The sequence below is a fragment of the Dryobates pubescens genome, chromosome 10 (assembly GCF_014839835.1).
Source record: "Dryobates pubescens isolate bDryPub1 chromosome 10, bDryPub1.pri, whole genome shotgun sequence".
In the NCBI taxonomy this organism is placed as follows: Eukaryota; Metazoa; Chordata; class Aves; order Piciformes; family Picidae; genus Dryobates; species Dryobates pubescens.
Window position 1 is genome coordinate 18,360,071 of NC_071621.1, and position 27,449 is coordinate 18,387,519.

The 27,449-nt window shown below is 39.9% G+C and overlaps 1 protein-coding gene across 1 annotated transcript in view; it reads left to right on the forward strand.

The window, feature by feature from the left end:
* The window catches only part of TRPC4 (transient receptor potential cation channel subfamily C member 4), a 166,738-nt gene extending 139,831 nt beyond the window's left edge, over nt 1-26,907 (forward strand). Inside the window, exons 7-12 of the mRNA XM_009902821.2 lie at nt 8,437-8,750; nt 11,873-12,068; nt 13,785-13,979; nt 22,481-22,522; nt 24,307-24,396; nt 26,153-26,907. Coding sequence (XP_009901123.1) covers nt 8,437-8,750; nt 11,873-12,068; nt 13,785-13,979; nt 22,481-22,522; nt 24,307-24,396; nt 26,153-26,866 — 1,551 coding nt within the window. The 3' untranslated portion in view covers nt 26,867-26,907. The remainder of the gene's footprint in view (nt 1-8,436; nt 8,751-11,872; nt 12,069-13,784; nt 13,980-22,480; nt 22,523-24,306; nt 24,397-26,152) is intronic.
* The last annotated feature ends 542 nt before the right edge of the window (nt 26,908-27,449 follow it).

A 27,449-nucleotide genomic window follows, 5' to 3' on the forward strand; every position in this document is an offset into this window, starting at 1 on the left:
TTCCCACTGTTTGAAGTATATTCCAGCAAAACAGCCCTTCTTTCTAAAGCTATGGAACATACTATGTTTTTTATGTGTACAACATGAAACCATAATATGATAGAAAGTCCTCATAAAATTAAAGATATTAATCAAAAAATGGTCTTAGCACAAGGAAACCACATCTGAAAGCATTCTCAGCATCTGTCATGGAGCTCCTATCACATCCAAGTTAAACAAGCAAGCCCATTTTTTACTGACTACTATGATCAGCATTGTATGCCATCTGGTTTAGGTTCCTTGCCACCAGCTACCTTTCCAAGATCCTTTTGTCTGGGAAAAGAGGAGGGCAGGGCTATCAAGTAGCTGGTTGCAGCTCCCTTTCCTCACACAGCAGCTGCTTCTGCTGCAGCCCTGCCCTGAGTATAACAGAACATATAAATCTGCTAATTTAGATCATCTCATGTTTATTTCACAAAGGATCACAAATCAGCTAGCTGATCAGGGGCAAGAGTAAGCAAAGACCTGTGATCTCTTGGCACACCAGATTCCTTCTGTGACAGAAAGCTTCAAACCTTTTAGAGTTTTCTCACTCAAAGAAAATTTGAGCTGTTGTCTGAAAAATCAAGACATTCTCAAGTGTGAGGACATCTGCCATTTAAAGCTGATGAAGCATCTTTTTACACACACAAAGATGCCTTATAAAGCGACTTGGAAATAAATAGCCATTTCACTGTCCCATGTAACACAGCAAGCAGTTCATTGATAATGCATGTTTCTGAAGCCCTGGAGATGGCCAATTAGTCACTTCAGAATAATATTAATTAGAGGATGTTACAATCTTTTCAGCTCCCAAACAGCACCTGATTATGGTAATCAGATTCCAAGGTGACAGCGTCTGGGATAACGTACATCCATTAGTCTCTAAATTAGTGCTTGCATGGCAGGCATAATCAATGCAGTGCATAAAGAACTATCTTTGCTTCCATGGTTCTTTTTTTTTTTTTTTTACTGCATGTACAAGATTGCACCCAATACCTTTCTTAGAATAGAATAGAATAGGAATAGAATAGAAGAGACCAATTTGGAAGAGACCTTCAGGATCATCACATCCAACCTATCATCCAACACCACCTAATCAACTAAACCATGCAACCAAGCACCCTATCAAGTCTCCTCCTAAACACCTCCAATGATGGTGACTCCACCACCTCCCCAGGCAGCCCATTCCAATGGGCAATCACTCTCTCTATGAAGAATTTCTTCCTAACATCCAGTCTGAACCTCCGCTGATGCAGCTTGAGACTGTGTCCTCTTGTTCTGGTGCTGCTGGTTGCCTGGAAGAAGAGACCAGCCCCATCTGTCTACAACCTCCCTTCAGGTAGTTGTAGAGAGCAACCCACCCCGTTTTCCCCTCAAATCCTAGAGCACCTGGGCTCTGTTGGAGTCTCCTCCCAGCCCAGGTGTGGCCAGTTGGCCCTCCCCACCCACTGCCCTTTTTAATCCCTTCCCAGGAGAGGCAGAAGCCCCAAGCTGAGCCCATTTGGGCTGAGGATCCTCCTCTCATCACTGGTGAGTGCCCATGGTGCACACTGGGTGATGGTGGTGGTGACAACAAAGGCCGGGGGGCCTGGTGGCCCCCCGGTTAGGTAGGGATTTTGTTGATGACCTCTCCAATATTATCCATGGGGGCTACACTGGATTTCTTACTGGGGCTGAGCTCCTCTGTGTGGTGTGTTGGCTGGTTGAGGGCCATTATAATGGAGTATTACAAGGTATTATTGTATACAAAATACATATTATGGTCCTGTTCCATTTTTGATCTGCTGAAGTTTGAGGGTGCTGTTCCATGTCAGAGTGCAGTAGAAGTTGATAGAATAAACCAGGTTGGAAGAGACCTTCAAGATATATCGTGTCCAACCTATCATCCAACACCACCTAATCAACTAAACCGTGCAACCAAGCACCCTATCAAGTCTCCTCCTGAATACCTCCAATGATGGTGACTCCACCATCTCCCTGGGCAGCCCATTCCAATGGGCAATCACTCTCACTGTGTAGAACTTCTTCCTAACATCCAGCCTAAACCTCCCCTGGCACAGCTTGAGACTGTGTCCTCTTGTTCTGGCGCTGCTTGCCTGGGAGAAGAGACCAACCTCTGCCTGTCCACAACCTCCCGTCAGGTAGTTGTAGAGAGCAATAAGGTCTCCCCTGAGCCTCCTCTTCTCCAGGCTAAGCAACCCCAGCTCCCTCAGCCTCTCCTCAGAGGGCTTGTGCTCCAAGCCCCTCACCAACTTTGTTGCCCTTCTCTGGACATGCTCCAGCAACTCAACATCTTTCCTAAACTGAGGGACCCAGTACTCAAGGTGTGGCCCCCCAAGGAAACCAGTGCAGTGTACAGGGGCCAAATGACCTCCCTGCTCCTGCTGGCCACACTGTTCCTGATGCAGGCCAGGATGCTGTTGACCTTCTTGACTCAATGCCTTCATTAGTGAATTTGCAGATGACACCAAGCTGGGGGCTTGTTCTTTTAAAGAACCTCAGTAGCCGTAGGCTAACACGATGCAACAAACAGAGTACTATAAATGTAATCTATTACCCAGCCACATTTCCTTCAAGTATCTTTAACAGAGTTCCCCACCCCTATGCCAGATGACATTGGGAGGATGCCAAATGGGACCACTATGTTCTGTAAAGCTTTTATTTTCATTTCCCCTGAGAAATGGGGGTTTGGGTTTTGTTGTTGTCTTCCTTTCCCTTCGTGTCCCATTCTTAGATATATTCTGCCTTCTATGAATCAACTCAAGCCACCTAAGAAAACAACTGACTTCCTTGAATAATACTATGAGTGCCTTCATACTACTCTCCTGCATAAATGTTTCCTGAGAAAAACAGAATGTTTATTGCCCTTTGAGGCTCTCTGACTGACACAGTAGTTAAGCATATGGATATTATTTATAGCAGGTGATGAGATACAGAAAACAATGCCATTTCAGGATGAGGGAACTGCTAAGATAACCGAGTTATCTCCTTCATTGACAGTATTCAAATAAAATAGGTTCATCCCATATTTTTCAAAGAGCTATGTTTTTGTCTCTGTATATCAGCATGTGTGGTCTTTTGATATTACCCAATATATGAACTAAAAATGTTTACTCCTTGATAAATAATGTCATTATATGTATAGTGGATTGTCCCATGTTTTATGGGAGTACAAGATGACAGATTTTAAGTAATAAGTCTGTTTTGATGGAAGATTATAAGTACAAATTTTTGTGTTCTAAGAAAAAAGGCTATATTTCTATGTTTTTTTGGGAGAAAATGTATTTTCTGCTGCCTTGATAGAGTTAGATAATGGTTGGATTCCATGACCTTAAATGTCTTTTCCAACAAAAACAATTTTATGATTCTTATAAAATTAAATGCATTACTAACTTACATGCAGACCCAACTTGCTTGATCTTACATATCTGTTAAACTTGAGCATTGGACCTAGTGCTGCGTGTTTCCAATTCTGCTAGAAATTGCATGCAAGTTCGTATTTCTATGTCTCAGCCACTGATATTGAAAGCTAGTAGGGACGTTGCTTCCTATTCAAGGCAAGGACTCAAAAGTAATTAAAAGTACATTACTTGTCTCAGTATTTACTGTCTTAATGAACACTGTGTCATCTATGCAACTCAGTAGTAAATAAGATTATATTTCTCTTCTGCCACTAGTTCTGTAGAGGCTAATATCTTTTGTTGCATTGTAAAATGTTTTTTATTGAGGTTTCACCAGATTCATAGACCATTTACAGGACAAATGTCCATTTACATAGGAGTATTAAATCCCCTCCCTCCCTGAAAAAATATAGACTTGATTCCTCAGTGTAGATACTGTTTTAAAGCTCTCTTCTTAGCCATCTCCCTTTTCCTCCTGCTGCTCTGAAATTCAACATAATGTTTGCAAGGATTGGGATATACATTTTAAAGCAAGAAGAGTTCACATTCACATATGACCTTTCAGGAAAGGATTTAAGGTAATTTTCCTGAAATGGATATCATCTAACCTTTCTTTTTGTTATCAAAAGTAAGTAGCTCACATTTGGCCAAGGTCCAACAGCCCATTATATGCTGAGGTAGCCTAATCTACATGTCTCTTTGATCACTCATGGTGCTTTCATAAGATTTACAGTTCATGACTTTTGTTTTCATGGAAAAACAGTGTTCACTCAGCTTTTTTCCTCACAAGTGATTCTGATGCCATTTCAATTCCTTTGAGTAAGGATCAAGAACTATTATCTCGTATTCCCTGCGCAACAGCACACAATTATATATTTGCCTTGAAACTCTACCACTTATATGCTGCTCAATTCATTTTCTGCTCTTTTTTAATTATGCAGTGGTGTGCCATGTGTATTTCCTTCAGTCAGCCAAGGACAGGTACTATTTAATTACATTAAGTGATTTGTTACATGTCAAAAGGTTGCATTTACATTTGAAGTGGGGACAAAAATTCAGCAGGTTCACAAAATGGTAAAAGAGAGACTACAAAGTATCAACATAATGATTTACAACCAGCTCAGTGTAGCTCTAATAGCTTTTATCATTTTCCATTTCCTAGAAAAATAACCATTTGTTTATTCTATATATAACAGAAGAACATCAACAAGCATGAGTGAGAGAACAAATACTTCAAGTCTGGATATTGTGGGTGGTTTGGTCCTAAAATGCAGGTTTTCTCCCTTTCTTCTTTTCCATGTTTCTGGTTTCCATATGCCTAGATTTTTCACTCCACTTTTTAATTTTCATTTTCCCATGTGAGATTCTTCGTTCTCCTGGTTCTTTGATATTTCTACATTTCCTTTCAGCATCCTCCAGTTAGTGGAATCACTAGGGCGTTGTTGTCAAAGCCCTCTTATACTCATTTTCTTTCTAGTGTTTGCTGTCTTCTTTCAGCTAGTGTATTTCTCAGATAATTTCCAAACTTCTCAGGTCTTCACCTTTCTCACCATTTTTCAGCCAGCTGTTTCCAGTCTCTTAAATCATGTCTTCTCAAACTAAAGTAACAGCCCTCAGTCTCTGCTTACAACCATGAGACCTTTTGCCTTGTATCCGTGGATGTAGGATGCACTTGGGCCCAAGCGAGGCAGGTGCAATTAAGCTTTTGATTGCTCTTTTAAAAGAGGCCATTTGATCTTTTCAGTTTTGTGTCTCAATCATCATAGATAAAATCCTTTCTTCTTAACCTCATCTCCTCTAGAAAAGATGACAAGGTATGCTTCTTCTCAGACCACAAGTCTGAGATGGCCTCTTCCCTACCCCAATGCTCAACAAGGAGAAACTTAAGAACTTCTGACTTGGTTGGGGTATGTACTTTCCTAATACTCTATAGACATGCCCATTTTATTTGGCTGACTGTAAAAGAAGCTGACAGAAAGCACAGTTGTGGCTGTCCACACTTCACTGGTTTTACTTGATCCTTACTTTCTTACCATATCATATGGCTGTCCTTGTTCAATGTCCAGTAGTCCCATGTTTTTCTCAGAAGTGTATTTCATCAGATTTTTTTTTTTATTCTGTTTGTTTAAATTCTTTGCCATCTGCCACTGCTTGCCTTCACCTAAAATATGTCTGCAGTTGGATGCTTTTAGTCATCTACCAAAAATTCTCCTCTAGTTTCCAATATTTTCTTTATTTTTTTAATGAATATATTTTCCATTCCCACCCTCCCCTCCCCACCCCCCCAGCATGCCTTGAGTACTTTTTCCTAATCTGAGCACCTGATCTTTTGTTATACTGACAATTGTTCCTAGTTATTTAATAGGTGCAATTTTTCACATACTAGGGTTGTAAAGTGCCATCAGAATTCACAATGATATACTTTATAATATTATTCAAAGAAAGACATTATAGAAAACATGCTGAGGAGTTCTCAGATCTCTATGCTTTTATCTCTTAGCTGATGTCTTGGGTAACTCGGTTCTGTTTTCTACTGCCTCTTCAGCTCTCATCTTGAATCAATCAGAACTGCACTTGGAGCAATAGTAGGTGAGGCAGAATAGCATGTCTCTTGGACCTACAATGTCAAATGCCATAAGATTTCTACAGCATAATCATTAGAGAGAGGATAGTCTAAAGGAGAGAGTACTGACCTATAACTCCAGAAGGTTTAGATTTAATTCCCTTCCCTGTAGAAAGCAAATATCACAGATTGTTGAAATATAAGGCTGAGTAATTCTTAATTCTTAAATGGACAACTGTTCTCCACTTTTGCAATTGTTGTCCCCCTGTCCACAAGATTGTCAGATGCTATGGCTGCTTCTATATGAGGGAATAAAACTGTGCCAGGAATTGCTGTTAGGCACTGGTGCTCTCTCACTTAACACTGCCAGTTGATTAGAGGAACCCCAGCATGGTGAGGTCCTGTGCCAACTAGTACTGTCCAAAAGAATGCCAAGTTCTCATCTGCAATTTGAAACACTGAATTACAGAATCATAAAATGGTTTGTGTTGGAAGGGACCTTTATAGGTCATTTATTCAAAACATCCTCTACCTCCCCCCCCCCCCCCCCCCCCCAAAGAGCAAGAACATCTTCAACTAAATCATCTTGCTCAGAGCACTGTCCAAGCTGACCTTGAATATTTCCAGGGATAGGGCTTTTATCACCTTTCTGAGCAACCTATTCCAGTCATTCACCACCCTCCCTATAAGAAATTGCTTCCTTATATCTAGTCTAAATCTACCCTTTTTTAATTCAAACCATCACCCCATGTCCTGTCACAATAGACCTGACTGAAAAGTCTCTCCATCTTTCTCCTAAGACCCGTTCATTTGCTGAAAGGCTATATAAGGTCTCTGCAGAGCTTTCCCTGTTCCAGGATGAAAAACCCCAACTCTGTCAACCTTTCTTCATATGTAAGGTGGAGTACCTGCTTCCCTCAGGCATCTTAACTGCACTAATCAGCTTGTTGTCATCTGCAAATTTGCTGAGTGAGTGAATTCAATCCCACTATGTCACTGGTGAAGATATTAACAGTACTGGTCCCAGTACAGACCCCTAAGGGACACCACTTGTCACTAATTTTTGTTAGGACATCGAGCTGTTGCCCTTGGAGCCATTCTGGATGTCTCAGATCACCTCCCTGTCCTCTGTGTGCCTCAGCATAGGTTCAAGGAGGATCTGTTCAATGATCTTCTCAGGCACAGACATGATGCTGACAGGTCAGTAGTTCCCAGGGTCCTCCTTTTGACCTTTTTAAGAAAGTATGTGCAACGTTTGCTTTTTTTGAGTCACCAGGGACCTCACCTGACTGCCATGACTTGTCAAATGTCATGGAGAGTGGCTTGGCAACTCCACCAGCCAGTTCCCTCAGGAATCTCAGATGCATTTTGTCAGGTCCAATATATTTTCATATTTTCAGGTTCCTCAGGTGGTCCAAAACTACTTTGAAAGCAGTCACTTTCTTTGAGGGGGAGTGTTGTATGGAAATGTGGTGCCTGTCTATGTTGCTTCCTCTGGCCTCAGAAACACTGAAAAGTCACTTTCCTTACTACTGTGAGCACACTCACCAGCTCTGAAGGATGCAGCTGGGTGATGTGGACTAGGCAAATGCAAGTAAATACAGACAACACTACAGTCCTCCTTTGAAATATGCTTAATGTTAAAGAATGCCATGATTGTAGAGTGCTTCATACCATAGATTCTGTCCTCCAATATAATCTGTAAAACAGATAAATGAGCCCAAATCAATAATAATGTCTGCCACAGTAGTTAAGCCTCAGTTCAAAGTAATATTTTTCATCTTCAAGAAATTTTTCAGTAGAGCTTGAACAGTAAAGAGTCTTAGTTCCAGGGATCAGACACTTTGGTAATGAGACACACAAGCAGTTTGCCATGGTTCATTAATAAACAGCTTTCTCACCCTTAGTCCAATGTTAGTGATTAAGTTATATACTTATTCCTTGATTAAATGGTTCAATCTTGCATGATTTTATCCATCATTGTCATATCTGCACTCTTCTTTAAGGAAATTAATTTTCCTGATTTTACAGCTGACAGTTTCTATAAATCTAAACCCCTGGGTGTTCAAAAACTGTTCCTTTTACTCTGAATCAGAATTGTTAAACTTGATTTTGCTATTGTGAAACTTATCTTAGAATCCTGGAATTGTTGTGGTTGGAAAAGACTTCTACATTTGAGTCTGTTATAACCAAATGCAAAACACAGGCAAAAAAAACGCTAAAAAGCATAGATCATCCTGCAGATAAAGATGAGGGTCAGGTATATGGGTACTGACCCATGTATTTATTGTTTTGCTAAAATAAAACTCTCTGGAGGATGTGTTGCTTTCCAAATGATGATTAGTTTTATTGTGCTATCTACAGATGAATTGAACTGAATATGAAGAAACTGACATGCTTGTCTAAGCATAACAACAGAGGATTGATTTCTTCCCTTCTTCTCATTTTCAGTATAGTGGGTTAGTTCCACGGGAGAGCTGGGACATGTGGCATCCAACTCTGGTGGCTGAGGCTCTGTTTGCAATTGCAAACATCTTTAGCTCCTTACGCTTGATCTCACTATTCACGGCAAATTCTCACCTGGGACCTCTACAGATATCTCTAGGAAGAATGTTGCTGGACATTTTGAAGTTTCTCTTCATATACTGCCTTGTGCTGCTAGCTTTTGCAAATGGATTGAACCAGCTGTACTTCTACTATGAGACAAATGAACCTGGCAACTGCAAAGGAATACGATGTGAAAAGCAAAATAATGCATTTTCAACGTAAGTAGCTGATCTGTGTCTGTCCTACCCCTTTGCCTCTAATATGTTAACCACACAGATGTTGTTCATGGGAAAGAGGCTGTCTGATTTCTATTGGTATTACACTGATGTCTTGACAGACACATAGAAAGTAACCCTAATAATAGAAATAAAATAACATTACATCACACTGTAATAATGTTTTACCCATACCACAGGGAAGTCTGTACAATTCAAGATACCTCGAAAGGCAAAAAGATAAAGTGGAGAGACAGATAATATGAGATTGGAAAGTATTTGTTTATAATTTAGAGGTAAAAGATCATCAAGTCCAACCTGTCACCCAAGACATCATGACTAAACCATGGCACCAAGTGCCACGTCCAATCCCCTCTTGATCACCTCCAGGGGCAGTGACTCCACCACCTCTCTGGGCAGCACATTCCAATGGCTAATGACTCGCTCAGTGAAGAACTTTCTCCTCACCTGGAGCCTAAACTTCCCCTGGCACAGCTTGAGACTGTGTCCTCTTGTTCTGGTGCTGGTTGCCTGGGAGAAGAGACCAACCCCCTCCTGGCTACAACCCCCCTTCAGGTAGTTGTAGAGAGTAACAGGGTCTCCCCTTTGTGTGATCTGAACAGAAAAACACAGGGAAATTGTTTTATAGCTGAACATTAAGGGAAGCAGTATTATTCATCTGGGAAATAAGGAGGACAGAATCACAGAATCATAAAAATGCTGAGGTTGGAGAACGCCCTCGAGATCACCAAGTCCAACTGATAACTCTACAAGGTTCACCCCTAAAGCATGTGCCGAAGCATTACATCCAAACGACCTTTAAACATATCCAGGGCTGGTGACTCAACCACCTAACTGGGCAGCCCATTCCAATGCCTGACCACTCTTTCCATGAAAACATTTATGCTAACGTCCAGTCTAAACCTACACAGTTGCAGCTTGAGGCTATTCCTTCTTGTTGTCTCACTAATTACCTGTGAGAAGAGACCAGCACCAACCTCTCCATGACATCCTTTCAGGTAGTTGTAGAGAGTGATGGGGTTGTAATAAAAGTGTATATTTTAGTATATCTTATAATTCATATTTCATGGCGATGGCATCTTCAAGCACCACCTTAACTTATTTACAAAATGTATTCACAGGTTCAATTATTTGGTTGTGGGTTTTACACTCTGCATATAAAGACAGTTAAATGATTTAAGCACAGATCTAACATTTTCAATACAGCAATTCAAACTGGAAATACAGGTGCAGTGATCTGTGGTTTTCCTGCAAATGAGATTCTGTGGCAGATTAGCTGGGTACACACAATTTGCTCCTCTGTCTGGTATCTGACCAGATGCTGTGGCTATAATTTGAGCAGTCCTTGGCTTGGAGAGGGCTGGGGGGGCTCTCTAGTTGTGCCCTGTCTCTGTGCTGCAGCCTCTTCTGGGATTCAGTTCCCTTGGAGCTTTTCCCCTTTCTGCTTTGGTCCAGGTGCAAGGCCTGGGTGAAGTTGTTGGTCTGCTGCAGCAGGTTCTCCAGCTGCTACACAGGCAGCATTAGGCTCTAGTTGCTTGCTGGGTGAGAACAAGGCAAATTGCCTGACTTCTTGGCTGGTTTAAATACTGTCCCAATGCAATTAATAACCTTTAGTAACACAGAATCCTGATTACCGGACCTATAAGATAGGGCATGTCCAAACATGGCCAGAGGCACACACAGGTCACAGCTGTGTTAGAAAGTTAATTACAGGTGGTACATGTTTATCTGGACCCCAGGAACAGGTTAGCACATTTGCAGGTACTTAACACATTCACATTGTATGGACTAGGGTATGTTGGGGGGTTTGACCCTTCAAGGCAGAGGTCCCCCCTTAGCCTCCCCTTTCTCAAACTAAACAGCCCTAGGCCAACTGCTTCTAATGCCAGAAGGTGGTGTCAAGGCAAACTACAATGCCTTATGAGCCCTTTCTGCAACTGTGAGCAGGAGACAATAGTGGTGGTTCAATTTGTGCTCCGACAAGTGTAAAGTGTACAAGGGACTCCACAGCAGTACTTTACCACTCATATTCTCTGTATTACAGGAGCAGACATTCAGTAGAGTGTAGTTTCTGTAGGGAAAAACATACTGCCCTCTCAGATGTCTCTAGATAACCACTGGGTTTCATGACAGTTACATTTCACAGATGGTAATGTGTGGTGGGAAAGGGGATGAAGGGTTAAGTTTTGCCCAGTTCTGGGCAGTAGGTCCCAGTGTGCAGGATGACCTTGGGTGGTACAAGTTCCCACATTTCTGCAGCCTCTCTGCTCCAGCTGAAGTGGGGACAGCACAGGTGGCCCACACATACTGTCTGGGTAACCTAACCTGTCCTGATGAAGTGTGAAGAGACAGGCCATGGGGAAAGTTCGTTCCAGTTAATATCAAGATTTGGGTCCAGACAAGCAGAAAATGATGTCAAACTATCTAGCTGCAGAGGACATTTTTATAGTTGGTTATTGTTATTTAGCTTCCTAACTCTTGTCCCAAACTTCTCTAAAGGATTATCATATAATTCAGTTATAAAAGCACCAGATTTATTTCAGAGCAGCTTGTTTGTCTTTTTAATGGCTCCATTCTTTGCAAAATAATAGATATGCTAATGATAGTAGTGTTTTCCTAATCAGACAACTCCTTTTATCTCGGTGGTTCTCAATACAAACCAGAAATTGCATAAAGTGACAACATCCACGTAGGTATGAATACACTGTAATTGTTTTAACATTCTTGTGGAACACAGTCATTGGATCTTTATTCCATCCTCTATACTTAAGTCACATGGTCAAAATACTTCAAAGGCAGATGTCCAGAATAAGATCTCTAAAACTACATTTATCCCTCAGAAGTTAGAACAAAGTCAGCCTTTTACTGCCCTTTACTCCCAGGCTTATTTATAGATTCAGCATTTTGTAATTAAAGGCTCAGATTAATTAATTGCATAATAAAAAGCATTAAGCCATTGTTCCCTCAGAGAGATATTCTGTATATGTTGCCTATATTGTGATAAGTATCATTCATCTCAATCAAGTTTAGTGCACTTGGGGAAACCTGAGAAAAGTACAGGTATTTTTATTGCACAGCTATTCCTTCTGGGTTTTGTTTTTCAGATTATTTGAAACGCTGCAGTCATTATTCTGGTCTATATTTGGACTCATCAATCTCTATGTGACCAATGTGAAAGCAAGACATGAATTTACTGAATTCGTTGGGGCCACCATGTTTGGTACCTATAATGTAATCTCTCTGGTTGTTCTACTCAACATGCTGATAGCCATGATGAATAATTCCTACCAACTTATTGCTGTAAGTTGTTCTTTATCTTTAGCTCGTTTATAATATATACCATCCCTCTGTTCCTGCATCACATTTTTCTGGCAGTAAATGTTTTTTGACAGACAGGACATAGGAACAAATTATCTGATTTGTTCCAATTATTTTGTACTGCTGTGGAATGGCACAGAAACCAGAATCCAGACAGATTGGGCAGAAGGGAATTTCCCCACAACTCTGAATGGGAAAGAGGTGGCCCTACTCCAGAAGCCAGCCAACAGGTTGAGAAGATTTTCCCAAAGCTGATGGCAGGTGGTATGGATTACAGTCCCACCCAGGCTGCAGGGTCTCTCCTAACAGCCTCTGACAGATTGTTCTGTTTCTGCTTTATTTTTAATATATTATATTTATTAATGTTTAAAAGGCTGTTTTGTTTTGTGTTTTAATATAGTGTGAGTATGCAGTTAATAAAACTTGGTTACCCATGTTTCATGGACAATTTTGGACCCATTAGTGATTATAACTTCTCATTCAGCAGTGTTCTGTTTTCTCCTTTAATGAAAACTGTCTTTATCCTTATCAGAGTTATTGGCTTATTTTTATTTCTCAGCTGTCTATTAACATGACTAATGAAAGGAAGCACTGATTCATCATATGATAATTCAAATATGATCATGCAGAAAGCAAACAAATAAAATAAAACTTCACAGTCTTAAGGTTTTTAAATGTTCCTTTTTCCCTAATCTGGAAATTGCAAGGTTTTTCCACAAAAGAAATACTGACTACATGTGTTTAGAGAATGCTAGCTGGCAAAGTCTGTTACACAACAGACAACCATTCATTAAAACTCAAGACTGCATGTAGAATACTTTTCCTACTACCACTTCTAAATTGCTGGTTTCATCACTTTATATCTGGCTGAATATTAAAGGTTAGGGCTTGACCTGTGGTTTTAAGTTCTTCGCTACTCTGCTTGTTGTCCAAATATAATATTAGTTATTTCAACTTCTTGTTTTGGGTGCTAAAATTAGCAATCTTTCCATGGACTTTAGTTTAATTTTTCTTTTCAAACATATTAAAATTATACAGCATTATGTTGAAACCAATAAATTTAAAAGAAAGACAAAAAATGAAGCAAAACAAAACAAAAAAAAACCCCACCACAACAACCAAAAAAGCCAAAACCCACCAAAATCAAACCACCCCACAACCTATTCCAAATACATAATTCTGAAGTAGGAGGGGGGGGGAAAAAAAATGATACTTGACTCAACAGTTTTAAGTAGCCTTATAATTTCTTGGGTAACCTATTTGTGAGTTTCTGGGACTAATAATTTCTAAGAGTGCATGAGATTTACAGAAGCCACTACACAGCAGAGTAATTAGAGTGATCTATGTGGAATAATAATGAGCTGCTTTTATAACAAAACATCTCTGTCAGAAATGTAGCTTTCTTTCTGCTTGTAATTATCCATTGTTGTTTGAGACACACTTAATTATTTAAAAGCCTGTAGCAAAGAAAGAAAGAAAGGTTGAAAGTGGAGATATACTGTACGTATCTATAATTTCTTTACTGCAATAAAGCATCTTAACTTTGCTTTGTGTTAAAGACCTTCTGTTAAAAGAAGATGCCAGCATTTCAATAAGAAAATTCATTAGTATTTCAGGGTTGCTCTAGTTTTAGGTTTTCAAATGTTTCACCTCCTTGCTTACAGCAATGTTTTTCCTGGGGTTGTTTCTTGTGTGCAGGATCATGCAGACATTGAGTGGAAGTTTGCTCGAACAAAACTCTGGATGAGTTATTTTGAAGAAGGAGGAACTCTGCCCACTCCTTTTAATGTCATACCAAGCCCAAAGTCTCTGTGGTATCTGATCAGATGGTTATGGAGACACCTTTGCAAGAAAAAAATAAGAAGAAAGCCTGAAAGTTTTGGAACAATAGGGGTAAGTCCTGTGTTTTACTCTGCCTGTAGTCCAGGCAACAACCTAATCCACCAACAAGTAAATCTCTCTAGTTATGTTTTCTGCATTTGCCATAGAGAGAGCAAGTCACTGCCTTGGTAATTAGACTACAATTCTAATACAGGGGAAAAAAAACCACCAACCCTATTGTGGGTGAAATTGGGATAATGGCACTTTCCCTGTAACATAGAGATTTGGCAAAAATAAGCATTTTCAAGTCTGTCAGAAACTCAGATAGCAAAGCATTAAGAGTATGAGGATGTCATGTGTAGATAAATGGAAGAAGAAAGAGTTGGAGTCCTTTTGCTTTTGATACTGGTAGCAAACTTTCATTCATTTCAATGAAGCTGGAGGGTATGGTATAATTCTTTTCTGAGCTATCTACCTTTTCTTTGTATTTTTTTCTCAGTTTCTTGAGAAATTAATAATAAGGATAGGGTCATATCCTGGCATTCAGTTGAAACACCTGATATACTTGGAGGAAAAAGTTCACAAGGATGTACAGATACATGGTGAACAAGAAGCCAGATATGAGCCAGCAATGTGCTCTTGCAGCTGAGAAGGCAGAAGGTATTCTGGGCTGCATCAAAGGAAGCCAGCGTATCAAGAGAGAAGATTCTGTTACTCTGCTCTACTCTGATGAGACTTCGCCCAGGGTAGTACTGTGTGCAACACTGGAGTCCTCAATACAGGAAGGACATAGACTGGAGTGAAGATGATCAGTGGGCTGGAGCAACTCTCCTATGAAGACAGGCTGAGAGATTTAGGGTTTTTCAGCCCAGAGATGTGCCAGAGAGAACATGTGGCAGCATTTCAGTATCTGAAGGGGACCCACAAGGAAGCAGGGAAGGGATTGGTTACAAGGGCATGTAGTGACAGGATGAGGGGCAATGGTTTTAAACTAGAGCAGGGCATTTAGACTGGACATTACGAGGGAATTCTTTACAATGAAGGTACTGAAATGCTGGAACAGGTTGGCCAGAGGGGTGGTAGAGGCCCCATCCCTGGGGGTATTCAAGGTCAAACTTGATGGGGCCCTGAGCAACCTGATCTAGTTAAAGATGTCCCTGACCATTTCAGGGTGGTTGCACAAGATGACCATTGAGGGTTCCTACCAACCCAGTGAATTCTGTGATTCTATGACAGAGGAAAAGAATATAATAAATGTAATGTAATGCAATGTAATGTGTAATATATAGAAAACTAATTCACAACTCCTAAGCTGGTGAATGGATTTTGTTCTCTTTTTTGAAATACTCTAATCAAATTTATTGAAGTATCTTGATCTTGTTGGCCAGTATCTACACTGTGAAAGTAAAATATGCTTTGCTTAACTGTTGTACTTTTAGATAGGAAAGAAATAGCCAGAACAGGAATCTTATAAGTGTGCAGATAAAATTGAAACAAACTAGTAATAGTGTATGAGAAAGAAGCACAAGAAAACTTAATTTTAAAAAAGCAATGACAAACAGACAAACAGTGATTCAGCTAGAAATAAAAATAAAAGGCATGAACTAGCATGAAAGACAAAGAATTTCAAGAGTAAACCATCACTGTGTAACCTAGAAAGGAAAGAAGTAAATGCAGAGACCAAGAGGAGGAAAAACTGTGAGGTTTTGTTAGAAAGAGAAAATCAAGAGAGTGATGTGCTTGTGTGTGTGGGAGAGTGGGCAATGTTTCTAGGCATTTGTTAAGCATTTGGTGGAGATGATTAGCTAGTGGAAACTGATACAGTGATATTGAGTTAATGGAGTGATGCCAGTGTAAAGCAGCTGAAGATCTAGGGTTGGTTAACACATGACACTGTTTGACAGTGACAGATCCAAAATACCCTTATACATCCCAGCAATATCTTCATGACAATATTTTCTGTCAGTCTTTACATTCAGGAGAAGAAGTTTAGAGGTTTTTGTCCTCTTTCTTTCAAGCTGCAGCTCTGGGACTAAGTTCCTTCCTGACTCTGTGAAATAATAAAGAAAGATAAAGAAAGACATAGGATGCTCTCAACCTTGTGCTAAATGGCAAGGTGAGAAAGGCATTTCAGAAATAGCACTCCCTGGTTCCCAAGGCTGCCTCCTGCAGGGGTGCATAAACATCACCTTCTAGGAATTAGCAGCTTGGTTTTGGAAAACTGGTATAACAAAGGGTCACAGGGCAGGGGGAATTTTTCCAGATATGATTTTCTATCGTATTAATTTAACAAGTAGAAAAACCCTTAGACCCAAAACTGTCTCATAGGTGTATACCAGTTTCCTAAAAAAGCCTTTTGCTGGGAAAGACTTTTCAACTTCAAGACAGAATTTCCATTTGGAGTCAGAATGGTCAGGTGCCAATTACTTGCAAATAGCAAATACCTCGGGCTAAGGAACACTCAGATTCATTTCTATTCTCCAGTGGATATTTAGCTATTGACCCCAAGTAGAACAGCTCTGACAGGAGAGATTTCCACCTCAAAATCATTAAGACCTCAGGAAGGAGTTCTCTTGGGAGGACAGAAGAGAACCTGAGCTTCTGTATAAGTAAATGTCAACTACTAATCACTGAACTTTTTGGGAGTGGAGGACATAGGTGAGGGAGAAATGGAGGACATTTTTTATTACTTTCTGTACAATATTTCTTTTTTTTTTAAAGTATGGTTTGGTGAGACAATATGGCAATCCCAGTCTGTGAGCACCAAGGGTTCCCCAGAAAAGCCATCCTGGCAACAAGACTTCTAATTTCCTGGACAAAGTGAGTGGCTTTAGCTGATCAGGCAGGTTTAATCCACATGTCAGGGCATCTCATAATATTACCAAATTCCTCATCTTTAACAGAAGCCAGATTAAGGCTATCTGAATTTCAAACATTTTGTAATTTCTAGGTCCAGTTGTGCATTGAAGCTTCCAAAAGGGATATGTGTGGGTATGCACTGTGCATTCTGACTTCCACATTAGGAAAACTTGTCCATACCCATATGCATGTGAGAGCCACTATTCACTCCAGCAGTCAGGTCTCCACACAGTTTGAGTAGATGTGAACCAGATGCTGTTAACTGGGTTTCCCCCAAGAGGTTAAGTCATCAGTGAAAACTGGGAATGCCATGGTGGTTTCACAGTTTGTCCTCAGAGAATATGCTGCTTTCTGGCTTTGAAAAACTTATTCCCATCATCCACAGCTCAGCCTTGGGTTCCCAGAACTTTTTCAACTGTACCAACATACTTCATCACAAATTAAATGTAGAAATTAAATGAAGATTTTTCTCTGCCTTTTGTGTAGGGATCTCAGGCAACAGCTCTCTGACTCTGGGTCACTGGAATCTTCCCTGTAATAACTCTGGCCTCAAAGTTACAGGATAACATTTGTTATTAGAACCCACTTCCTTTCATTGAGACCTATGTTATGAATTCTGATTCCTCCCCTACGACCAGTACTGGGAGGGGGGGAAACAGTATAAACTCATTTTCAGGCTCATTTTATTACATTGGATATATGGATATATGAATGCTGTGTTGTCTGTAAGGCAGAGCTCAGATTTCAAAATGTTTTCCTCTGAAACTTCTAAATGTCAACTTTCCTAGTAGAAAACTCTAATCAGTGGTGGTGTACTATACTGTTTTTCAGTAGGAAAAGCAATGTGGTGCATCCAAATACGGTGTCAGTGCTACAGGATAGGAAACAGATGATAGACACAATGGATCTGGCTTGTTAAAGTCAGTATTTTTCAAGTATCAGGTGTGCTATCTACATAAGAAACCTTAGTGCCTAAAGCCAAGATAATAAGCAAAGGAGGATTCAAGGATTCATTAAATGTGTCACCAACAACCCACTGTAAAAATATAGATATGAGTACATTTGAAAATTCATTATATGCAGGCAGAGCACATAATGAAATGGTTCAGGGTCAGGATGGTTTACAGAGGACGTGCTAGTGAAAGGATTTATCTGTCTTCATGAAGTAGAAAAATGTCAGTAGAAATGTCTGGCATGGTTGCTTTGAAGGACCAGCATCGGTGCTGCTTATAACAAAGCTATCATGATAAAGAACAAGGTCTGCAGGGAGGTGAAGTGCCTCTGAAAAGAGGTCTTTTAAAGGCAGTTTTGTGGTTCTGACTCTTTTTTCTGCACCAGAACAGCTGAATCAGGGGGTGGAGGAGTCAAGGGAAGCTTTTTCACACATTCTTTCTCCAAAGCAGCACACTGCCCAGCCATGCTGATGGCAGCTTTTCTAGCCTCAGCTACAGCTGAAGGAAGTCCAAAGATGCTTACATGTGCTTTACTAGTATTTCAACTCTTCTATTAATCAGAGGTCTTCTACCTTCCAGATTTCAGCACATAGTTGTTTCCTTTTGTTTTGACATATCCCTGGTATGCAGCATTGTCTTTAGCTATTATCACAAAGTACACTTAAAACTCTGAAATAACTGTGTGTGCTGTTTGATACACACAGACAGATAGCCATTCTGTTACCTTTGTTAGCTGACCTTTGCAAAAGCCAAATGAATAATGTAATTCTCTTGATTAGGCTGAAGTTTTCCTGACTGCTCAAGGCCTTTGGGGGTCTCAAGGCTACTCCTTTTTTGCTCTCTGGAAATCCATCACTATTTCAAAAAAGGAGAGATATAATAAAAGAAACCCAAATCCCATTGGAATAAATTGTACTCAGATTACATTCTACTTTATATCTGATCAGTCACCAAAAAAATGTTTTGCCTATAATTTTAAGTATTTCAGAGCAGGAAATGGAAAGGATTGTCAGTGATGTCTTCAGTACTTTATTTCTTTTGTGCATCTGATGCTTAGATAAACAGTTACCTCTTTTCTAGCTATACAGATTTTTATGCCATTTTTCCAAGCAACCTGATGATTATTGTCATTCCTCAGAGAAAATATCCTTTCCTCTTCTCCTGTTTGTTCTCCAAGTGGAAAATGATGCTGCTACTAAGTCAATAGAAGTGTTTTATATTTTCTTTGTAATGTGTGTTATTTAAAAGCCTGGAAGACCTGGAATGGAAATCAGTAATGTGGAGTGTTTGTTGAATAGTCAAGGACCATCTCTTGGGGAAGTCTCTTTGTCAGCACAGATAAGTCCTTACCCTTTTTATAGGATTCTGCTTCCAAGATAAGCTATATATCCCATAATTCAAGACAATCTTTACATTTTCTGGACCTTTATCAGTAGGCAGTTTGAAATCAAATGCAAACATTAGATTAGAATTCCTGCTTCATAGAAGATACAATTTTGACAAAACACTTCAAAGTAAGTAATTCAGTGTTATTGAAGTTTTGGACTGTTTAAAGGGATTTTCTTCAAGCAATGCAAATTGCTAAGCATGGCATAAGCAGGAAAATCAAAGTAATTATCATTACTAGTAAAACTACTATTAAAGCTTGCTAAAGGAAATTAGTACCCTCTTTAGAAAGTGATAAAAATATCCCTTTTAAATTCATGACCTCACACAACATTGTCTTCAGAAAAGTGTTTCTTCCCCTACTAGTATTTTTAGCCAGGTTTAACTTTTATCCCTTTGTCAGCCATCCTTTTCAACACTTCATTATGCACATAGCACAGCAGTTACTTGGAAAGAATTTTGAACAACCACAAATTAGACCACGACCAGTTGGAGAAAACCAGATCAGCTGAGAACTAAATAAGGACAATGTGAACATCAGTGTCTTTTTATTTGTAGTGAATAGCTTGAATTTCAGGTGTGTTTAAGCAAAGATTCATTCTGCTTTCAGCAGAAATCAAAAGGTAATGTGGTGGGTTGAAATTTCCCCCCCAGCATTAACTACCACAGGTGATTATGAACTAGAGATTGAATCTGAATGTTTAAACAGGAGACAACTGATGGGGGTAATAACTTTGGTAGGTTATGTGTAAGCCTAATTCCCTGCACAGTACATATGTGTCTGTATATGAAAATACCATTAAATGCATTTTTTTTTCAGCTACTCAGAGGTATGGATTGAAAAAAAATGTGAAGTGCTGTAGGACTGTTGTGAATGCATTACTGCTCCATTGTTTGCATTGTTTTGGATAGTCATCTCAAATGGCACTTGTTGACATCGTGTTGAAACTCTCTGACAGGTTCAGAATCAGTTGCATAAAAGTGATAAACCTGGATTTAGCCATTTCTTTGTATGGACACAAAATTAAATCATAGAATCACAGAATGGTTTGTGTTGGAAGGGATGTCCAAAGGCCATCTAGTCCACCCCTCCTGCACTGAGCATAGATATCCTCCATTAGATCAGGTTGCCCAGAGCCCCATCAAGCCTTACCTTTCATATCTCCAAGGATGGAGCCTCAATTACCCCCCTGGGCAACCCGTTCCACTATTCCACTACCCCTGTGGTAAAGAATTTCCTCCTAACATCCAACCTTCTACTTTTACTCTAATTTCAAACCATTGCTCCTCATCCTATCACCAAATAGTCCCTTTCTAGCCTTCTTGAAGGCCCCATTCAGGTACTGAAAGGTTGTTATTAGGTCTTCAAGGAGCCTTCTATTCTCCAGGCTGAACAACCCCAGTTCTCTGTCTGTCCTCATAGGAGAGGTGTTCCTGCCCCATGATAATTATTGTGGCCCTCCTCTGCTCCATCAGGCCCATGTCCTCCTTATGTCAAGGGCACAGGAGCTGGATGCGGTACTCAAGGTGAAGTTTCATGAGAGCAAAGTAAAGTGGCAGAACCACCTCTCTGGATCTGCTGGCCACACTTGTTTTGATGCAGGCCAGGATGTGATTTTCCTTCTGGGCTGCAAACACACACTGTTGGCTCATGTCCAGCTTCTCACCCACTGGAACTCCCAAATCTTCTTCAGGGCTGCTTTCTATCACCTCATCCCCCACCCTCTATCAGTAATGAGAATTGTTCATTTATTTCACATTTTACTGTAAACATAAGGCCATCAGACAACTGCAGAAAGCATTCTGCAAGACAAGAATCAACACGCATTTTATTTCTAGGGGCTATTAGCTTTACCCAAAGTGCGTTTCAATTACCCCTTCAAGTGTTTTTACCTTTACGTGTGAGTCAGATCCTGTTCTGAGAGCCATGGATTCCTTTAGTGCTCTCAGCAGGAACAAAACATCTCCACCATGTGGTCGACTGAGAAGAATGGGGGGATGGGGGTGGAAATTCTTAAAAGAGGAGTGTATCAACCTTCCCACAACAGCCTTGCCCCCTCTGACCCCAGCAGTAGGCAGGCTTGCTTGTCCCTCCACCCTTAAACACAAGGAATTTTCATCTTCTCTTTGCATGAAAAACGACCTGGAAAAATACTGAAGGTGCTTATTTACTCCACAGTGACTGTTCAGAACAATTAGGAAATTATTTTCTCTTTTCTGTAATTTTATTTTTTGCCAAGCCCAACCACACAGCTACTGCATCCCTCAAATTAATTACTAAACAAGAAATGAACTCTGAAATGTAAAATGATTCTGAGTACAGGGAACATGGTAATCATCAATTGCTGGTCAGATTCAAGTAAAAGACAATGAAAAAGATAACCTTACTGTGCCTGCCTCATTACGCAACTGAGGCCAATTTTAACAAGTCCCTTGGATGTCCTTTTATCCTATTTTAAGATGCTGTAAGTGTTCTGTTTGGTAGAAATACAATCAATGCTCAGACACCTTCTTTTCTTACCAGCAGCAGATATAAGAATGCAAGTCGAATTTGTCTTTCACCAGACAGGGATGATTAAGGTAGAGAATAGGGAGATGTGACTCAGTATGTTATTGAGGACAACAGTTATTCAAGGACTAAGTAATCCATGCCCTCCCCCCTAAGTCTTCTGGACAGACATTAGAAATGGCAGTATAATGTAATACAAAACTTGCCTGAAACCCACACTATACTTTCATCCTACCACATGTTTGCTATTCCTCTTCAGAGGAATATCGCTCTTGCTCTCCCTCCTTATCAACACTAGGCTTTGTACTGCAAGTTAACTTTCTTTCTTTGATAATTCTTTGTAATTAAGTGTTTGTAATAGGGAACTGAGCAGAAAACCTTTTCTCTGATATGGTTTTATAGTGCAAGTTTTGGTTATCTCTGTCTTTAATGAGACATTCGGACCCATGGCAAGTGTCTTGCTAACACTATGCTTATGTCAAGCTTTTCTCAACTCAGTAAAATATGCTTCAGTCTGTGCAAGTGAGTGACATGATCACACTGTTCCCCTTTCATCTCAGGTCAGCTGCTTTGAGGCTCTGCAAGCAGAAACCTGGCTGCCCCCACTGCATCCATGCCAATGCTGGAATAGCAACACATTGGTGAAAATGTAGAAAATCCACTTTGCCTTCCCAATAAAAACATTATCCCTTCTGTGAAGCTAATGACAGGCTTTGCTTCAACACTGTCATTTTTCAGCAGACTTTGAACCATGTCTCCCAGCTTGCTAGATAGCACATTTTGCACAGAGCTGCTGTTTTGCTATGCTCTAAGTTTTTCATTATCAGACAGGGAATAATTTTTTGTTGACGTTTTCTGTTTTTCAGAGGCGTGCAGCTGACAACCTGAGAAGACACCATCAGTATCAGGTACAGGCCATTGTTTATTTTTCTGGGTAATCAAATCCTACAAAAGGTCTCAATGAAGGGAGAAAAAAGAAAAAAGAAACAAAACCCAAACCAACCAACCAAACACAACAACTGGGAAGAATTTCATGAGAAAACAAAGAAAAAATAAAAATAGAAAAAAAAAATGCCTTAGCAAATGAGCATAGCATTTTTGTTGTTCAAACAATAGCATTTGAGAAGCAGGGTTATTTGCCTTTGGCTTGAAAAAGGATATTTTCTAAAGTAGTAATATTTTTTTAAATCACCAGTGTTTTGCCCACTGCAATATGGATTGCTTTAAAAATAGCAAACACAGAGTCCCACCTCCCTGATGGAATTCATCGGGATCATATGTGCAGCTCACAGACAAGCTTCATCAGAATCTTCTCTCCATCTCTCTGACACTGGTCCCCTATAGACAACTTCCTGCCCTTTAATAACCCCTCTGCCAGTATATCCTGTAAACTGTTCTTCTTCTCCATCCTTCTGGCTTCAGCCTCTGATTTTCTGAGAATATCGTAGCATAATAAATAAGTTTCAGATTTATTTTCTGGTTTTGTTGTGTTAAAAGGGCTGCATGTTAAATAAGATGGGAGCTGTACACTTGTAGGTTCGGTACATATTGATTCCTCACAGGAGATGACTAGTTAAACTAGGAGTTCTCCAATCTGAAGAAGAGGCAGCTATGGGAAATACAACAGGGATCTATAAAATCATAGGGAAGGTGAACACACAGCAGCTGTTTGCCATCTATCCACAAACCAAATACTAGACATGTACTGCACTATCAAGGCAGTAGACAGCACTTTGAGGGAAGTGATTGTTCTCCTGCAGCCCACACTTTTGTAAGACTCTATCTGGAACAGCGTGTCCTGTCTTGGGCCCCCCACTACAAGAGAGATGTTAACAAATTGGAGGAAATCCACCAAGATGTTTGGAGGGCTGACATAACAGAAGCTCAGATTTCAACCTGGAGTATGTTAAGGGAGGAATCTAATTGATGTCTTCAATAACATAGTGGGTGGTTAGAGAAAAGAAGCAGCCAGATTTTTCTCAGAGGTGCACAGAAAGAAAAAAAAAAAAAAAGTCAGTGGACACAAATTATGGGAAGAGAAATTCTGTAAGGGAAATCATCGTTCCAGTGAAGGTAGCTCAGGGAGGCTGCTGTATCTTCACCCTACCCATGGTGCAAAGCTGGATGGGACAGCCTCCAGGCACCTTTTCCAACCTAAATAATTTTAGGACTCAGAAATAGAAGGCAACAGTTGAAACTATAAGAGAATAGCATAAAAATAAACAAAACTCCTAATGGAATCTTATTCCAGCTATACTGTGGAATTTGTTGGCAGAGGATTTCTGAATGCTGGAAGTTTACATGAGTCTAAAACACACAGGGAAATCTGTCACATCACATTAAACCTCGAACTGTCATTTCAGATTCAGAATATCTCTGAATCTCACAACACAGGAGGCTTGGGAGAGTATAGCTGGAAATCACATTACAAAACCATGCCTCATGAGGCATCAGCAATTGCTTAATGTCAGACTGCATGTTCCTGGCATACCTGTGGTCAACTTAATACAGCCCTTCACAGGATAATTCATCTCAGCCCTTTCCATTAAAAGCAGAACAAATTTTCAACAAGATCAAAGGTTTGTACAATTTTTGTCATATTCCTAAAGCACAACAAAGTCCAAGCAGGTGCAGTGACTGTGGTTTAGTAACTAATATCAAGAAAGCTAACACAATTATTTTATACTTTCAGGAAGTTATGAGAAATCTGGTTAAGAGATATGTTGCAGCAATGATAAGAGATGCCAAAACTGAGGAAGGACTGACAGAAGAAAATTTTAAGGTATGTATGTATTTATACGCTTATCTCTCAGTACTTAGTTGTTTCAGGTAGAATATAACTCACTCCCTAGAGCAGTGTCAGTGTCCTGATGGACCACACAGAGACAGTACTATACATTTAAATCCAAGTCTCCTTCCCTCTTTAGCTGGAGCAATAATTAGTTTGACCAGCTACTTAGAACTGTGCCCATGTAAGAGGACATTAAAGTGTGGCTAAGCGTGTGTAACAACATATTGGCAAAAGCAAGATGCAAATAGTCTCACCTCCTTAGGAAAAAGAACTTTTGTTATAGAATACTGTTGTGCATTTATTTGTATACAGAGTATCTTTTACATGGCTTACAAGGTAGAAAACTTAAATAAGCAGACAAATATTAAAATCTTAGACAGATGAGGGGAATACAGCTGTATGTATCACAATGCTTACACCCATCACTGTTTATTTCTAGCATCAAACATTTTTGTTACTCTTGGCACCTCAAACTCCAAACATTCAAAATCATATTCTGCATCTCAGCTTACACGTGCAGAAGGTACAGCCGGAGCCTGAGCTAATTGCTGAATTATTGCTTCATCATCTTGAGTGCCATGACAATGGCATGTACAGGACAATCGTGGTCATCCCAGTCAGAATGGGTTTTATGAAAGGCATATCCTGCTTGGCTAACCTGACCTCCTTCTATGACAAGGTGACCTGCTTAGTGAAGGAGGGAATGGTTCTGGATGTTGTTTACCTGGACGTTAGTAAGGCCTTTACAACAATGTCCCACAGCATTCCCTTCGAGAAACTGGCAGTTCATGGCTTGGGCTTGTGTACTCTTCACTGACTAAAAAACTGGTTGGATGGCCAGGCTTAGTCGGTGATGGTGAATGGCATTACATCCACTTGGTTGCCAGTCACAAGTGGTGTTCCCCAGGGCTCAGTATTTGGGCCAGTCTTCTTTAATATCTTTATCAGTGATCTAGACAAGGGGATTGAGTGCACCCTTAGTAAGTTTGCAGACCACATCAAGTTGGGCAGGAATGGTGATATATGGTTCAGGTTAGGAAGGCTCTATAGAGAGATCTGGACAGGCCGGATCAATAGGCTGAGACCAGTGGTATGAGGTTCAACAAGGCCAAGTTCTGATCATGTTCCCTATGATTATCTATTTAGAGAAAGTGAAGATAAAATAGAGACCTCCTGAAGGCAATGTGTTTTCTCCTGAGACAGGCCTTTAAGAGGGAGAAGTTACACTGGCATTGAAACAGCCTGCAGTGATAAGCTCAGAATTAGCTCCTAGTGGCTGAACATTTAGTGGAACTGCATGAAGTCCTACCTGCACTGCTACTCACAAGGAAAAATGCACATGTGTATGCCTTGTGCATGCATGTGTCCATGTATGTGTGTGTAAAGGATGGTGTTAAGAACTGATCAAAATGTTGTTATTATGGAGGGATAATACTTTCTAGCAGATTTGATGCAGGTCTTCAAGTTGTTCATGATCCTTCCTCCACTACTGTCAGTGAGGAGTCCAGGCTAAGGAATATTTGCTCTGAAGTTTCTTCTAATGAATTGCTGATTGCTTTTCTGTCTCACATGGAAGATCCATTAGACAGTCTGTGAAGCATCTTGAAGATGCCAGCTATAATCCAGATGTTGAGTTTTACTACTCATCCCTAGCATAAGCCTAATTTTTTTTCTATTTTTAATTACAATAGGAAAAATCATATTAGTTTGCTTGTGCTGACATTTTGTCTTGCTTTCTACTTTTTAGGAGTTAAAGCAAGATATTTCCAGCTTTCGTTTTGAAGTCCTGGGTTTGTTGAAAGGAAGCAAGCTGTCAAATTTGCAGTCTGCAAATACGAACAAAGACTCTGCCTCTCTGTCAGAAAATGAAGAAAATAGTGAGAGTGAAGGGAACAAGAAAGGAAAGAAAAAGGCCTTCAGCCTTTTTGACATAACAACGATGATACACCCAAGAACAGCCACTATTGCCTCTGAAACACACAACATGAGCAATGGCTCAGCAATGATGGTGTCGGAGTCCACTAAGGAGAAACAAAAGCGTGTGAATTTTGTAACAGACATAAAAAATTTTGGGTTGTTTCACAGACGATCAAAAACAAACTCTGTGGAGCAGAGTGCAAATAAAATATACACCGTTTCTGAAGAAGTTTCCCGTCAACAGGCAGAGCAATGTGAGAAAACTGCTGAACTGGAAGAGGGAGAGCTGACCATGAACTGTGAATTAAACATCCAAAGTCCTGATGAAAAATGTGTGTTAGCTGACTCGCAAAGTAATGAGAACTCATTGGATTCCCAGGAAGAAGGAAGTATTTGTGCTTCAGAAATGGAGAAAATGGAGTTACAGAACTCAGAACCAGCCACACCGCAGGATCAGTTGGACAAGGTGTTGGACTTCAGTATTGACTGTGATGGGAAACAGGAAACAATTGATCAGGGAGATTACGTGATAACAAGGTTGTGATGCTTACAGGAGGAAGCATTTACAAATATATATATTTTGCATAGTGCTTGGGGTGGGTGGGTGGGGAATGTTTTAAGAATTGCATTAGCAAATGCAGAATTACACTTTATAGTACTCAACTGTGGCACACGATCTTGTAACATAGTAGTCAAGAGAAAGATAATACAGGGACTTTCTGTTTTGTAGCCTGCTTTAGCTTTCACGATTTGTTTTACATTTTTTTAATAAATGGAAGCATCTTGTACTGTTGCAATAACCCACAGAAACTTTTTAGCTATCTTTTTCAATTACAACAAATGCAATTTCTCTCATATGATAGTTGACTCCTATGATAAATATTTTTCTATGCAAATAAAAAGTAGCTTAAGAGACTCGTAAGCCTTTATTTAACTTTGTAGGTTCTTAAAAGATTCTGGGCACCATAATAATCATAAGAAGCTCCTGTCAGCATAACTCATGTCAAGCTATTAGAATCATTTATTTAAATTGTGAGAAACTTGATTTGTTTCAAAGGCTATACAGAATCAAAATATAAAGTATATTCTTTTATTTATTGAAGGAATATGATACCTGTAAATTATGA